The sequence below is a fragment of the Mauremys reevesii genome, linkage group 9, assembly GCF_016161935.1.
Source record: "Mauremys reevesii isolate NIE-2019 linkage group 9, ASM1616193v1, whole genome shotgun sequence".
In the NCBI taxonomy this organism is placed as follows: domain Eukaryota; kingdom Metazoa; phylum Chordata; order Testudines; family Geoemydidae; genus Mauremys; species Mauremys reevesii.
The window spans coordinates 61,417,912-61,433,168 of record NC_052631.1 but is presented as its reverse complement, the minus strand read 5'-3'; the positions used below and the strand labels follow the sequence as shown (position 1 = coordinate 61,433,168).

The 15,257-nt window shown below is 47.4% G+C and overlaps 1 protein-coding gene across 2 annotated transcripts in view; it reads left to right on the top strand.

Annotated features, from left to right (window-relative positions):
* Positions 1 to 15,257, top strand: part of ZDHHC9 (zinc finger DHHC-type palmitoyltransferase 9) — a 40,414-nt gene that overhangs the window by 16,287 nt on the left and 8,870 nt on the right. For both annotated transcript variants that reach the window (XM_039487703.1, XM_039487702.1), the window contains exons 3-4: positions 12,785 to 12,945; positions 13,546 to 13,704. In XM_039487703.1, coding sequence (XP_039343637.1) covers positions 12,785 to 12,945; positions 13,546 to 13,704 — 320 coding nt within the window. The remainder of the gene's footprint in view (positions 1 to 12,784; positions 12,946 to 13,545; positions 13,705 to 15,257) is intronic.

The following is a 15,257-nucleotide window of genomic DNA, read 5'->3' as shown; positions in this document are numbered from 1 at the left end:
TGATTCTAGAGCTCACGCATCAACAAGGGATGAGAACCATGTTCTCAATAGAAACCTTGATATGAATTTATTAGGCAGAAACCAGCCTATCATCTGTGCAAGCTGTCACCTTTTGGGAATCCCAAATGAGACAGTGGCTTGGCTACATAGAGAAAATATAAATCCAGCAACTAGCCAGTAAACACGTGTCCAGCTAGGTGTCCTAGCAGACCAGCTAGGAATCCCTCCAGTGCTTTGCAAGGAACTCTGACAGTAGGAACAGATAGTAGCACACAAATACCAAAGACCTTCTCTGCCTTTATTATTATTAGGGAAAGCAGTTCAAGCAATAAACCACTAGATGGCAACAGTGTAGGCTATTTGGAGCTGGTAGCCCATGTAAAGGCACAGGTCACGCTGGGAGACACATCACCTATTGTCATGGATCAAAAACAATCTAGGAGACAGGAAGTAAAGAGTAGGAATAAATGGTCAACTTTCATCAGGGCAAAAGGTTAGCTGCGGGGCCTCAAGTTTCCATGCTACAGCCAATGTTTAATATATTTACGATCTGGAAAGCAGGGGGTGAGTGGTGAGGTAGCAAAATTTGCAAATGACACAAAGTTCCTTAGGTTAGTCAAGTCCAGAGAGGACTATGAGGAACTTCAGAGGGACCTAATCAAGGTAGGGGAAAGAGCAACATGACGGCAAGTGAAATTCACCATACGGGAGGGAAGAATGTCTGTTTTATACTTCCATGCATCGCTGTAGTATCTGAGCTCCTTCCATGTAAAATCAGAAGCAACGTCCCTAAAGGACTTCATGGAATCTCTAGCACTTCTCCCTTCTCAAGTTCAAAACTCTGCTTGGTGGTTTTGAACTCACATCTTACATGGTTCTAAATTAACTGTATTGACATTGGAAAGGGATCTGGCCATCACTGTGAAGACTTCTGTTGAATGTGTAGCTGTGGTCAAAACAACAAACAAGCTGTTAGGAGGCACAAGGTATGGGATGAAAAGTAACACAGAGTATTATAGAGCGGTTATCTAAATTAATGGTGGAACCTCATCTGGATTACTATAAGCAGTGCTGTTCACCCCATCTCAACAAGGAGACTGCAGAACTAGAAGGGGTTCAGAGAAGAGTGATGAGAATGAGTAGGTGTCTGGAAAAACGCAGGAGAAGAGTGTGATGGGTTGGATCACAGTAACCCCCCTGGGAGCTGTCAACTGATGTGTCAAGACTACCTCTGCTCTTGTTTTCCCTGCCAGCTCAGGAGCGCCAACACAGACCCCAGGGTCTGAATTACCTGCCCCAAAGCTGCAGGTTTACTGAAAACAGCTCACAGAAGTGTGCTTGTCTTTAGTACTTAGATGCTCAACTCCCAATGGGGTCTAAACCCAAATAAATCCATTTTACCCTGTATAAAGCTTATGCAGGGTAAACTCATAAATTGTTCGCCCTCTATAACACTGATAGAGATGCACAGTTGTTTGCTCCCTTGGTATTAATACATACTCTGAATTAGTTAATAAGTAAGGTGATTTTATTAAATACAGAAAGTAGGATTTAAGTGGTTCCAAGTATTAACAGACAGAACAAAGTAAGTTACCAAGCAAAATAAAATAAAATGCGCAAATCTATGTCTAAACAAACTAAATACAGATAAGTTCCACACCAGTTCCAGAATGCTCCCTTTTACAGACTAATCTCCTTGTAGCCTGGGTCCAGCAATCACGCACACCCCCTGTAGTTACTGTTCTTTGTTCTAGTTTCCTTCAAGTATCCTGGTGGGTGGAGAGGCTCTTTCTTTAGCCAGCTGAAGACAAAATGGAGGGGGTCTCCCACGGGTTTAAATAGACTTTTTCTTGTGGGTGGAGACCCCCTCCTCACCCTGTGTAGAATCCAGTCACAAAATAGAGATTCGGAATCACATGGGCAAGTCACATGGGCAAGTCACATGTCCATTCATGACTCAGGGCTTGCAGGTAGCTGCTATTACCCACATGCTACCTTGAACATCCTCAGGTAGACTTCTTATGTGGATTGGTGTCTTCCAAGCTCTTTTGTCTGTTAAGTGCTTCCTGATTGAGCACTTAACTTGCACATTCCTTTCCTAAGAAGTGACCAAATGTTCTAATTAAGGCTACTTAGAAATCAAGCAATTATACAGCCCATGTTCATAACTTTGAACACACAAATGGTGCCTGCATACAACTAGGATGAACATAACCAGTAGATCATAACCTTTACACAGATATGTTACATGGCATATGTAGCAAAACCCTAATCCAGTTATATCATACATACATTTATGAGCACCTCCCCATAAAGCCTTATGGGGTGCACTGTCACAAAGAGATTGAAAATATTGGGGTTGTTTTCCTTAGAAAGATGATGAAGTGTCATGATACAAAACATAAAGTAATGGTCTAGAGCAGCGGTTCTCAAACTATGGGTCGGGTCTCCCAAGGGAGGTGCAGGAATGTTCCAAGGGAGTCATGAGCTGTGTGCCCTCCTTTTGGGGGGGAGGAGAGAGCTCTGGCTTGGGCTCTCCTTCTCTCTCCCCCCACATCACTCACCAGGAGATGGCTTGGGCTCAGGCTCTCCTTCCTGCACGCCCCCCCCTTCCCCCACTAGTCCCTCACCTGGAGGACGTGGCAGGGCGCCACTTGTAGGCCCTAGGCGGTGGGGCTCCAGCTGTCAGCCCTAGGGTGGCAGCAGCAGCACAGACGTAAGGGTGGCAATGGGGCTTTTCCCATTTAATGTTTAACATTGCCACTCCACCCTTACTACTTCACTGCTGCTGGCGCATCACTGTCTTCAGAGCTGGGCACCTAGCTGCTCTCTATTCTGCCTGGGCAGCAGTATATTTACTTGTTTTGGCAGGGGAGTGTAAACAAATAAACACACAAAGAATGGGGGCCGGCCTGATCAAATAAGTTTGAGAACCACTGGTCTAGAGAAGACATATCGGGAACGTTTGCTCTCCCTGTCTCATAGCACAAGAACAAAGGGATGTTAAATAACTGAAAGTTGGCAAGCTTAAAACTGATAAAAGGAAAGACTTTGTCCCACGTTGTGTGATTAGACTGGACACTCATTGCTACAGGAATTCATTGAGGCCAAGAGCTTAGTAAGATTCAGCGAGGGACTGGATGTTTATAGAGAGAGGGTAGATACCATTGTTTAAAACAATGTTTTTATTTAAATCCTATTTTTAAATTTATATACATTTAAAAAAGTTATAGCCTATGTTAAGTCAAGCTTACTATAAACTATTAAAATAACTTAAATAAAATTTTAATAAATCAAGCAGTACATGTTTACTGCTGAAGTTTTAAAGAAAGTCAAAGCACTGAATTAGTAGAAGTTACTGGCTGAGCACCTGAAAACTAGGGTTTGCTGAAGTGCTACACCAGCTTTTGACAGGAGTAGTTTCTTCTGCAGGTGCAGAGAATGCTTTTCTTCATTTCAGTTTATTCAACTAGTTCAGTTTAGTGACTAGTTATTCAAACTTGAGAAAAGCTTTGTGAAAATGAGGAAATGCAGAGTTAAGGTAAAGGTCTATGCAATCTTAACTCCACCCTCCTGGAATTGGCGATAGCCACTAGCTGCATGAATTCCAGAGGCATTCACGGTGTAGCTGTATTTGAATGGTAGAGAAATTAGTTGGAGCAGCTTGGAAGAGGTGTGATTGTGATATGAGGTGATCTGAATGTCTGTGGCCCTATGTCGGTATATTTGAGCCCCTCTCTTTGACCCCCTGTGTGTGTGACAGAAGGAAAGAGGTGCATCTGTACCATGAGAGATCCAGGATGTCTCATATCAGCACTGTGTCAATAGCAGGGCACGGGCCTTCTTGCCATGGGGGTATCAGCAGTTAGTTGGAACATGTGTGGCCTGTGGGTTTAATTATAGTAAGTGAAAATTGTGTGTGTGATGGTATGTACATAAGGGTAAAGGATTTGAAGGAGTTGTATAATTTAGGCTACTCCACGAAAAGACCCCCGCGTCTACTAAGAGTATGAGTGTAGGGAGCTCTTGTTCAGTACAGGGCAAAGGCAGACTGTGTGTGTGTGTGTTCTGGGCTTATTGGGACATTGCTCAAAGATGGTAGAGTTAAGGTTGCGTGGGAGTGCACCTTGACTCTGTACTTCCTGATTTTCATAAGTTTGAGTTTTACTGACCTAGACATTCTGGAAGGGCATGAGCTATCACTGGACAACTTTCACTCTGCATTAACAAACTCTTCTTTGTTGTTTAATTTCCTAATTTTTTTAACAAAGAGAAGGGTTGGTAGGACGTAGTGGTCATGTAAGCAGTTGTAGTTATCATGTAGGAGTGCAGCCCAGATGTTTTTGTGACCAGGTGATGATAATACCTAGATCTTTCTTAGGGCTAGTAGCCTTAAGGAAGGAAACATCATTATTTTCATTGTAGAAATGTGTGAACTGAGGCACAGAGAGATGAAGTCACTTGGCCAAAGTCATCCAGCAGGCCAGTGTCTGAGACTGGAACATGGGTGGTTGTGCCTAGGGGTTGGATCAGGAGTTGGTAGCCAGGAATTGGAGCCCAAGATCGCAGCTGGGGTCAGAGATGAAGTCAGGAATCTGAGCCCAGGGTTAGAGCCGGTAACCTGGAGTGAGGCAAGGCTGGGAGCAGGGCTGTGTTGGGTGCAGGAAGAGGGCTGGAACAAGGTGGGAGCAAGTCTGGGAACAAGCAGGCACAGGAACTGTCACAGCCGTGGGTGAGTGCTTTGAGCAGCTGCCAAACTGCTTCCGAAGTGGAGAGGTGGTTTGCTGACTTCCACCCAATCAGGCGGTGTAGACAGTCAGGCAGCCTACTACAGGCTAGCTGCACTCATTAGGTTGCCCAGAGACTGGCTCTGCTGCAGGACCTGATTCCTGACAGTACTCCCCCCACCGAAGGGCGCCTGCTAGGAGCCTCATGGCCCGGTTTCTCGGGGTACTGCCAGTGGAACTCTCAAATATGTCCAGGGCATGGATATTCTCTCCCAATTCCCGAGACTGCTTTCCTGGACCATAATCTCCTCAGTCTACCAGTTATTGGAGGCTTCCCCTAACTCGCCAAGAGTCAAGGATTTGGTGGACCAAGTACTCCTGCTGTCTGCAGACCTGTGTGTGGTGAGTTGATCAATTTGGGTATAGGATCCCGTTTTACAGCTTTAAAAGGTGAGATGTGAAAGATGGGTGGATTTTCAAGGACTCTGGCAGCTATAACCTGAAGGCCTTTGGGTTTACCCATTCTTTAAAATATTAAAGGGCCCAGGTATTGGTAGTCTAGTTTGGCAGATGGGCAGAGAGCCATACCTTGTCCCCTATGGCCAGATTGGGGCCACCCTAACAATTTTGGTCTGCCTGGTGTTTATAGGCTTCATTGGTGTACTGAAAGTATTCCTTGATCTCCCGGTATAGTCACTTGGTATAGGATGGAGGCTAGTTCACAGCAGCTGGACTGGGGAACTTACCAGTAAGTCTTAGTGGAAGTGGGGGTGAAAGCTATAGTTTTCAAAGAATGGGCTATGTTGGACTGAGGTGTGGATTTCATTGTTAACACTCAAATTTGGTGTGGCACGGTAGGGGGAACCAGTTGTCCTGGTGGTAACTCAGAAAGCAGCAAGGATACTGTGCCAAGATTTGACTCTCTCTGTTTGCCCATGAGTCTGTGGGTGATAGCTGGATGAGGCCAGGGATTCAATGCCAAGGAGTCAGAATGCCACCAGAATCAGGAAATGAACTGTGGTTCCCAGTCCTATACAATATCTGCTAGTAACTTGTGGTTGCAGAAGACATTGTCCAGGACAAGCTGAGCTATCTCCTATGTGGTAGGAACAGTAATGGTATGGAATGAAGTGTGCCATCTTTGGTAGGAGGTGAGTGGCAACCAGATTACTGTGTGTCCCTGAGAGTGTGGCAGTTCTATAGTGAAGTCTGGAAGTCCACTGATATAGTAGACAGGCTATGGAGGCCTCGGCAGAGGCTGGAGGAGACCTAGGGGTTTTGAAGGTGCAGTCTTGGTACAGGCACAGAGGTTGCAGACCTTTTATGTAATCCTTGATGTAAGATCGTTGGCCTGGCCACTAGAAGCAACTTGAGATCAGATTCCAGGTCTAGAATTGGCCAAAATGGCCCACAAGTGGCAAATCATAGCATGGCTTTCCTACCTGAAGCCTAGGTTGTCCCTCCAGAACATAAATACAACCGTTGCGACAGAGTTCTGTTGTTGGAACTTGGCATTAGCCTGATACCTGCATAATTCAGGATCTGGCAGATCTGGGTTGCGAATGGGTCATCAGGGAATGGAAGGAGGATGGCAGACTGTTGTCGGTCATTCCACTGACAAAGTTGGACACCATGAGCATAGTGGAAGAGAGCTCTTCACTGGGTTTGAGATATTTGTCTTTGCGGGATAGAGCATCTGCCTTCCTGTTTCTTGTCCCTGGGCGAAAGGCTACCGCAAAGTCAAAGCTTGCAGGTCTGGTGTTGGTTAAGGTGTTTGTAGTCTGTAGGTATTCCAGGTTCTTGTGAGCTGTCAGGTGTTTGGACTGGGAATTGGGCTCCCTCTAGTATGTAATTCCACTCCTTGAAAGCCACCTTGATAACCAGTAGCTCCTGGTCCCAAATATATATATTTTTTCCTCCTGGGGTTAGCTTCCAAGAATAAAAGGCTCAGGGGTGGAGTTGGTTGTGGGATGATAGATAAAACTGCACCAGTGGCAAAATTCAAGGCTTCTGCTTCGATCCTAAATGGTTTAGTGGGATCTGGGAGAATCAGGATGGATGCTGAGGTGAACATCCTCTTCAGCCAGTCAAAGGCTGACTGAGATACTGTGGACCTGGTGAACTGGTTCCCCTTTTGCAGGGGTGTCATTATGGGTTGCAACCAGGCTAGAGACTCGCCTGTAGAAATTGGCAAATCCCAGGAATTGCTGCACCCCGTGTACATCCTTGGATGAGGTCCAGTCAGATATTGCAGCCACCTTATGCGGGTCCATGGTGAGTCCCTCAGGCATGATGAGATAGCCCATGAATTCCACTGTGTCCTTATCAGACTTGTATTTCTTAAGCTTCACATAGGTATGGTTTTGGCAAAGTCTTTCTAAGACTGTGCAAACATGATGATTGTGGAGATTCAGAGAAAATGAGGATGTCATCCAGTTAAATGATGACAAATTGGTCCAGCATGTCCCAAAAGATGTCATTTAGGAAATGCTTGAAGATCGCCAGGGCATTGTACAACCTAAATGGCATAACTAAATATTCCAGGTGCTCATACCTGGTTCATTCATCATCTTCTCCTTCACTAGGTTATAAGCTCCACAGAGGCAGGGCCGGCTTTAGGCCGATTCGCCCGATTCCCTTGAATCGGGCCCCGCGCCTTAGACACCTGTAAAAAAAATTTTTTGTTACTTACCCGGTGGCGGTCCGCGGCTTCAGTGGCATTTCGGCGGTGGGGGGTCCGCTCCAGGGGTCTTTGGCGGCATTTTGGCGATGGGGGGTCCACTCCGGGGGTCTTTGGTGCTGCAGAAGACCCGGAGTGGACCCCCCACCGCTGAAGCCCCGGACTGCCGCCAGTATTTAAATCGGGCCCTGCAGTTAGTAAAGCTGGCCCTGCATGGAGGTTCATCTTTGTGAAGGACAGAGTCTTTAGAACAGTTCATTAATAAGCAGTCAGGAGTATTGGTTTTGGGATTGTAATCTTGTTCAGAGCTCTGTAAACCACACAAAGCTAGAGGGAGGCATCTTCACCACAAAGAAGTTTGAGGCCCTTGCTGGGGTTGTGGAAAGGTAAATGAATCCCTTTTGCAGGTTTTCATGCAGATAGCTCCATGAGTGACAGTGAGTTTGGAGAGGGAGTGAATGCGCCCCAGGGAACCTCTGTTCCTGGCTAGAGGTCAATGGGGTAGATGTAGCTGCAATGGGGTGGTAGGGTGTCAGCCTTTTTTTTTTTTTTTTTTTTTTTTGGTCAAACCTGTCAACATAATGTTGATATTTAACAGGGTTTCTGGGGGCACCTTTGGATTGTCTTTGTGTCTCTGGAGGATTGTGTAAGCTACAAAGGGTTGCTGGTTCCAGCTCCGCTCTCGGCAAACAGGATTGTCAGCAAGACGGGGAGTCAAAGTATACTGTGCCGGATCACTGGTGGATGCCAGATGTCAGAGCCAGGTTACCTGGAGTGGGGCAGGAACAAGGCTGGAACTAGGCAGGAGCTGGACTGGGAACAAGCTGGCACAGGAGCTTTTGCAGTTGTGGAGGAATGCTTTGAGCACCCGCCAAACTGCTGTTGCTGCTGGGGTTTAAGATCTGGTCTGCTGACTCTTTCCACCAATCAGTCAGCCTACTGCAGGCCAGTTGTCCTCTTTGAGTTGCCTGGTGACTGGCTCTGCTGCAGGCCCTGCTTCCTGACAGTCAGTGTCAAAGCTGGGAATAGAGCCCAGGTTTTAGGAGCAGGGGCGGCTCTAGCTTTTGTGCCGCCCCAAGCATGGCAGGCAGGCTGCCTGTCCTCTGACTGCCCCCAGGACCCCCTGCCCCTTATCCAACTTCCCCGCCCCCTTACCATGCTGCTCAGAGCAGCAAGAACTTGCAGCCAGTCGGAGCCAGCCATGCCACCCATGCTGCCCAACAGGAGTGGCAGGCCAGAGCACTGGCGGTGTGGTGCGCTGAGGCTCCGGGGGTGAGGGGACAGCAGGGAAGGGGCCGGGAGCTAGGCTCCCTGGCCGGGAGCTCAGGGGCCTGGCAGGATGGTCCCGCGGGCTGGATGTGGCCGGCGGACCGTAGTTCGCCCACCTCTGGCATAGATGTAGCCTATACTGCTGGAAGGGGTTTTTCCAACAGTGTTGAATTAAGTTATCTAGGTTGATGGAAGCAGCTATGCAGACCTAGCGTCTGGCATGGACTTTGTGTGTCACGGCGAGGAGTGTGGTGTGTCCCACCCCTGCACAATATAGCTATTAAAAGCTGCACAATATAGCTTTTAATTGTAGATATCATGCCCTAGTTGTAGTGGGATGGGGACAGTGGTCATGCTTTTGGAGTGTGTAATTGATAACTGAGTCTGTAGGAAATCTCAGGCATGGCCTGTGTGTCCCAAGAACTTGACAGTTTCATACTGGTGGTTACAGTAACTTTTAAGCATGTGAGAGAAGTCTCTTGTCCAGGTCACCCTCTCCTTCCCAGCCCATTAAGCCATTAGCATTTTAGAAGCTAATTGTGCACAAAAAGGTTGGTGGAATCTGTGAACTTCAAGAAAAGCTACTTTTGGGGGGTGCAGGTTTGGGAGGGGAGGCTGTATCATAGGAACCTCTTGCTCAAATGACCTCCAATTTGGATCACTAAGCCTACCCTGCACCACCACAAAGCACAGCAAATTTCAAAATTAGCCAGGTAGGCAGGCAGATTTTAGAACACTTAGAAAAATTGTCCTTTAAACAGAAAAATCGCACCGTCTTAACTGAAGCAGAGAGGCTGTTCTGCTATAATATTTATGAAATTTATCAGCAACTGCTTTGCTATAGTCAAAGCCCCAGCCCAGGATAACCCTGAAAGCATGGGAGGCTCACAGGTGTGAAATGGCCCATTCACCTAAATGTGATGGTCTCAGCTGAATGAGAACACTCCCTATAGCCTGTAACAAAAGCTCTGAGATGTGTGAATGGCTCTATTCTCAGCTCTTCACCCCAGCAGTGATTCTCAAACTTTTAGGGGTCAGGACCATTTTTAAATGTTTATGGCTTGTCTTGACCCAGTAAATAGTCTGGGGGTGAAGGTCCTGGAGTGGTTTCGCTTGGTTCCTGGCTGGCACTCACCCCCACATTGGCAGCTCCTGGCTGGACTTGTCTCTGCGCTCCGGGTGTTGCAACCTCCCGGGTTGCTGCATTGCTAGGTTCCCCCTGTCCCCACTAACTGGACTAAATTTGTGAGAGTGGAGTTGTGACCTGGCCCATAGGATTGCAGTTCTACCCGGACTCCTGTCCTCATAGTGGCAGGGCCAAACCTGAGTGGTGCTGAGACCCCAGAGGTTGCAGTGTCTGGAGCAGGGAGGCAAGCCCAGCCAGCCCCATGGGGCACCCTTTGAAACATTTTGGTGACCCAATTATGTATCCCAACTCACAGGTTGAGAAACCCTGTGCTTGTGCATGCTCCAGATATGCCTGACCTCAGCTCCTCACCCAATAGGGTAGGGCTTCCCCAGATCCCAGCTCACATGGGGGCATGGAGAGAGTTCCAATGCAGAAAGGCAAGCCCCTCCAGAACCAGCACACATGAAGGGCGGGCAAGGGAGTGGGTCAGAACCCATAGATGGGCAGGGCCACCCCATATCCTGGCATATACACAAAGGATTAGGACCCCCCAGATTTTGGCATGCACACTGTAGAGAATGTGGGGCTGAGGCACGCCTTGCCCCTATTCTCCCCCAGTTCCCCTGCCACTCACTCCCTTGTCCCCTTCCCATGTCCCTCCCCAACCCTTTACTTCCCTTACTTACCTGTCCTTATTTATTCCCCTCATTGCAGCCCCATTGCCTCTCACCCCATTCCCTCCCACTCCTCCACCCCCTAAAATGTCACTCCCTTCCCAGCAAGCATTCACGTTTAATTCTTTTCACAAAAACACTTTGATTACAAGCCCCAAAAAACAAACAAAAACCTTGCCAGAGAGTTTTTAATATGTTCTCGAGCCTTTTGCCCAACTTGGGGCTTGAATTGACACTTGATGTGTGGGTCAGGTTCGAAGGACTGCTGCTTATCCCCTTGACCCATCTAGTTGGTGTGAAATGTTCAAGACTACAAACCCTGATGGCCCCTCTGTTCAGGCATGCTCTATGTAATCGGTTTGGTGCAAGGACCCAGGTCTCGTGCGGCAGACTGAAGACACTCACTCAGCCACACTGCCTTTTGGACTGAATGTGCCAAAGCTGTGCTTGGCTAGTCTGTCTGTAACCAGCAGACCACCCTTTCCTTCCAAAGCCAGGTGCAGGGGTCTGGAATCTCAACCTTCCACTGCGGTCTAGCAAATAGTTATGTAATGCCCTTGCAAAGTACGTTTAGCTCAGTGGCTCTCAAACTTTTTAAACTGGTGACCCCTTTTACATAGCAAGTCTCTGATTGCAACCCCGTCCCCCTTCTAAATTAAAAACTCTTTTTTTATATATTAAACACCATTATAAATGCGGGAGGCAAAGCAAGGTTTGGGGTGGAGGTTGACAGCTCGTGACCCCTCATGTAATAACCTTGCGACCCCCTGAGGGGTCCTGACCCCCAGTTTGAGAACCCTTGATTTAGCCCAAGTGGTAAGAGAAGCTGTGGTGTAGATCTGAACGTCCGTGTCAAATCCTGCTATCAAACCATGTTGGGAACATTGTGCTTCCATATTCCAAATAATTTCCATATTGTCAGTTCAGTTAAAGTTGCAATGAAATTTCTATTTAAAGTCTTCCCCCAAAAGTCAGATTAATCTTAACATTGCTAGGTCAGGGGCTTGACACAGTATCCCTTCAGGCAGAGCTACAAATAGAGTCCAGGTCCCTCATATCAGAACAAACTATTGTCCACTTAGCTTTCGGAGAGGCAGCATTGCTTAGGCCAAATGTGTGTGTTCAGCTAAGCTGCTACAAATGAGCTACTCCTGCGTCGGCAATAGGGTGACCAAACAGCAAGTGTGAAAAATCGGGACAGTGGTGGGGGGCAATAGGCTTCTATATAAGAAAAAGCCTCAAATGTCGGGACTGTCCCTATAAAATCGGAACATCTGCTCACCCTAGTCTGCAAAGCACTCTGAGACACACAGGTGAGGCTGCCTAACAAAGAGTTGCATGTGATGACATTTGTGAATAGGGAAAGAGGGGAACTGCAGGAAGAAAAAGGATGGTCAAGACATTGGGCTAAGATTCAGAGCTAGGTTCTGTACTGACTCCTGCCACAGGCTTCCTATGCTATGGTGCCAGGTCAGTGACACTAGAATACGTGGAGGTGGCTGCTAATTTTTCCTTATTTATTCTGTGCCTCAGTTTCCCCATCTGTAAAAATGGATCATATGTTCCACCTCACAAGTGGTGTAAGTTCACTAATATTTGTGAAGCACTCCAATACTGTGCTGAGGGGGGCCATATAGGTACCCAGTTTCATTGACCCCTTTTGTCAGCCATTGGGGGCCACCCCAACCCTCCAGCCTTGCACTCATTAGGGCAGGGGTAGGCAACCTATGGCAAGCGTGCCAAAGGCGGCATGCAAGCTGATTTTCAGTGGCACTCACACTGCCTGGGTCCTGGCCACCAGTCCGGGGGGGGGGGTGCTCTGCATTATAATTTAATTTTAAATGAAGCTTCTTAAACATTTGAAAAACCTTATTTACTTTACATACAACAATAGTTTGTTTATATATTACAGACTTATAGAAAGAGACCTTCTAAAAACGTTAAAATGTATTACTGGCACGTGAAACCTTAAATTAGAGTGAATAAATGAAGACTCTGCACACCACTTCTCAAAGGTTGCTGACCCCTGCATTAGGGGCTCACCAGCCTTTTTTTTTTTTTTTTTTTTTTTGAGCCTTAGGAGCAGTGGTGCAAGTAGAAATCCCAAAAGTGTTATGCCCTGGTGACTGGGATGGAACATGGACACCGGGCAGTCTCTCCAGACGTGATCCTCACAGTGATCCATTGGAGAACTCCTGCATGGCTGCGTCTGGGCTCTGATACCTTCCCAGGCTTTGGAGAGAGAGTTTTGCCCAGGCTGTTGTTTGGTTTGATTCAGTACCTCCTTGCTTCTCTCCCTCTGTAGGTGTCGCTACCTGGCAGTTCAGCTGTCTCCTGCCATCCCTGTCTTTGCAGTAGTTCTTTTCCTATTTGCGATGGCCATGCTCCTGCGGACAAGTTTCAGTGATCCCGGTGTGATCCCCAGAGCCCTGCCTGATGAGGCAGCCTTCATTGAAATGGAGATTGGTGAGTGTCAACAGAATCTATGCCAGAGTACCTTCCCCGAGGCCTTTGTGAAGGACTGTGAGTGTGCGCTAGAGCCTGGGTTGGTGTGGGGAGTTTGCTGGGGGGGGGGGCATATCTTCCCTACTGACTCTATGAGAGGAGTGAGTGTGCCCGGAGAGTGGCTGTGGTGCCCTACATGTCTCTCAGCCCTGGAAGCCCCCAAGTACCTATCCATCAGTTCACATGCGTATTCTCTCCTCCTGCTGTGCTGGGTTTGCCCAGGGAATTCCTCTCTCCCTCCCCAACATCCCACTCACTCCCATGATTGGGAATGGGAGCAGGGAGATCAAATCTAGGTCGTTCTCTCTCCTTCTGGAGGGTGATGTCAGGCGCAGGTACATCCTAGCAATGGTTTGCCACTGTTCCTTCACTCAGCAGAGTCCTTGGCATCTCTTCACCAGGCCCCAAGTTCTTAGAGCTGTGAACAGAGCTGCTGCCGATGGCTCTGGGCACTGCAGGCTCTCCTGGTCTTGGTGTTAATGAGATGGGACAAGCAGTTACTGCTGAAGTGCAGTGGACTTGGATTAACAATTCTGGTGTCTGATTGTCTTTTACTTTCAGAGGCCACCAATGGAACTGTGCCTCAGGGCCAGCGCCCACCCCCGCGTATCAAAAACTTCCAGATCAACAACCAGATAGTGAAGCTGAAGTACTGTTATACGTGCAAGATCTTCCGGCCCCCCCGTGCCTCGCACTGCAGCATCTGCGACAATTGTGTGGGTGAGTTAAGAGAGCACAGTGCCCTTGCAATGGGGCAGACCTCAATCCAGCTCTCATGCCTCACATGGTAGCATCTGGGACATAGGAACTACCAGATGGGATCAGATCGAGGGTATATTTAGCCCTGTAAATCCTGTCTCCACTAATGGCCAATCCAGTGGCCAATCCCAACTGCTTTGAAGGAAAACCACACAATAGCAGATGGGGGATAATCTACCTCCTATGAAGGCCTGATTCTAATCCCAGATAGTCAGACATTGGTTTAAAATCTGAAAGCTGGAGGCTTTCTCTCCCTTCAAATACATTTTTTTTTTTAGCATTAACTATTCTAACTCTAGATATTCTTGTTATCCATGTAATTGCTCAGTACCTCTTTGAGTCTTGCTAAATTCTTGGCCAACAACTTTTTGTGGCAATGAGTTCCACAGTTTGCGTTGCATAAAGTATTTCCTTCTATCAGTTTTGAATTTGAGATTGGATGTGGAGCCCAGTGATGGAGGCTAGGACTGGGAGCTATTTTGTATGTGTATGTCGGGGGGGGTGGGGTGGGACAGATCAGATGAGGAGCAGGAAGGGGAAATGGGACTGGTGGCTGGGCAAGGAGACTGGGACTCGGCCGAGAAGCCTGAGGAGTGGAGAATGGGACTGGAACAAGGTGCCAGGGAGGGGAAGAGACAGGACTGTGACAGAGACAGGTTGTGGGGGACAGGGCAGAAGGTGGCAAGAGTGGGCAGAAGATTCCGTGCCCACTAGAGTGCGCTCTCCTCCTGCGTCTAGAGTAGAACCCAACATTCCTGAGTCTCACCATTCTGCTACTGTCAGAAAATATCTGTGAAACTCACTTGCAAAGTGCTTGTTTGTTTCCTTTTCCATCTAGTGGTGGGCCAAATACAGGATAACAATCTATTATTGCTATCAGTTACTCCATTAGCTCAAGCAGCAGAGGTCTGGGGGGTGGAACTAAAGGTTCCAACCCTGCTGAAAACCCATGTAGGTATCAAGATGATGGAACTTATTTTCAGATTGCTTTTTAAAAAACCTAGGAAATTATACACACAACATCTGTTAAAAGAACATTAAGGTTGCAAATTCAAACAGTTGAAAGATAGGAAATGCCACAATTAAGATCAGCTGTGTGTATGCATTATGGTAGTTTTTAATACTATTTTGGGTGCAGGATCCCTACCTCATTCAGTGCACAGGATGGATGGTGCTCACTTAATGGGCAGCTATTCAGTAGTTTTTCTCATTGCTCAGGCAATGTTCCCTGTCTTTTTTACTGCATGCTATTCAAACTCTGCTTTGGAGACAGAATTACTAATTTTTGTGCGGTATTTTCTGTAGCACTCATCACTACAATATCGGAGTGTTTCACAGCCACTGATTTGACTTCCCCACGCCCCATGAGGTGAAGGGGTGGGATTATCCTCATATTACAGATGTGGCTGAGGCACAGAAAGATTAAGGTCAAACGTGTCCACTAATTTTGGGTACCCAATTTTGAGACCCCCAGGCCTGATTTTTTCCAAGTATTTAGCACTACACTTTGTATT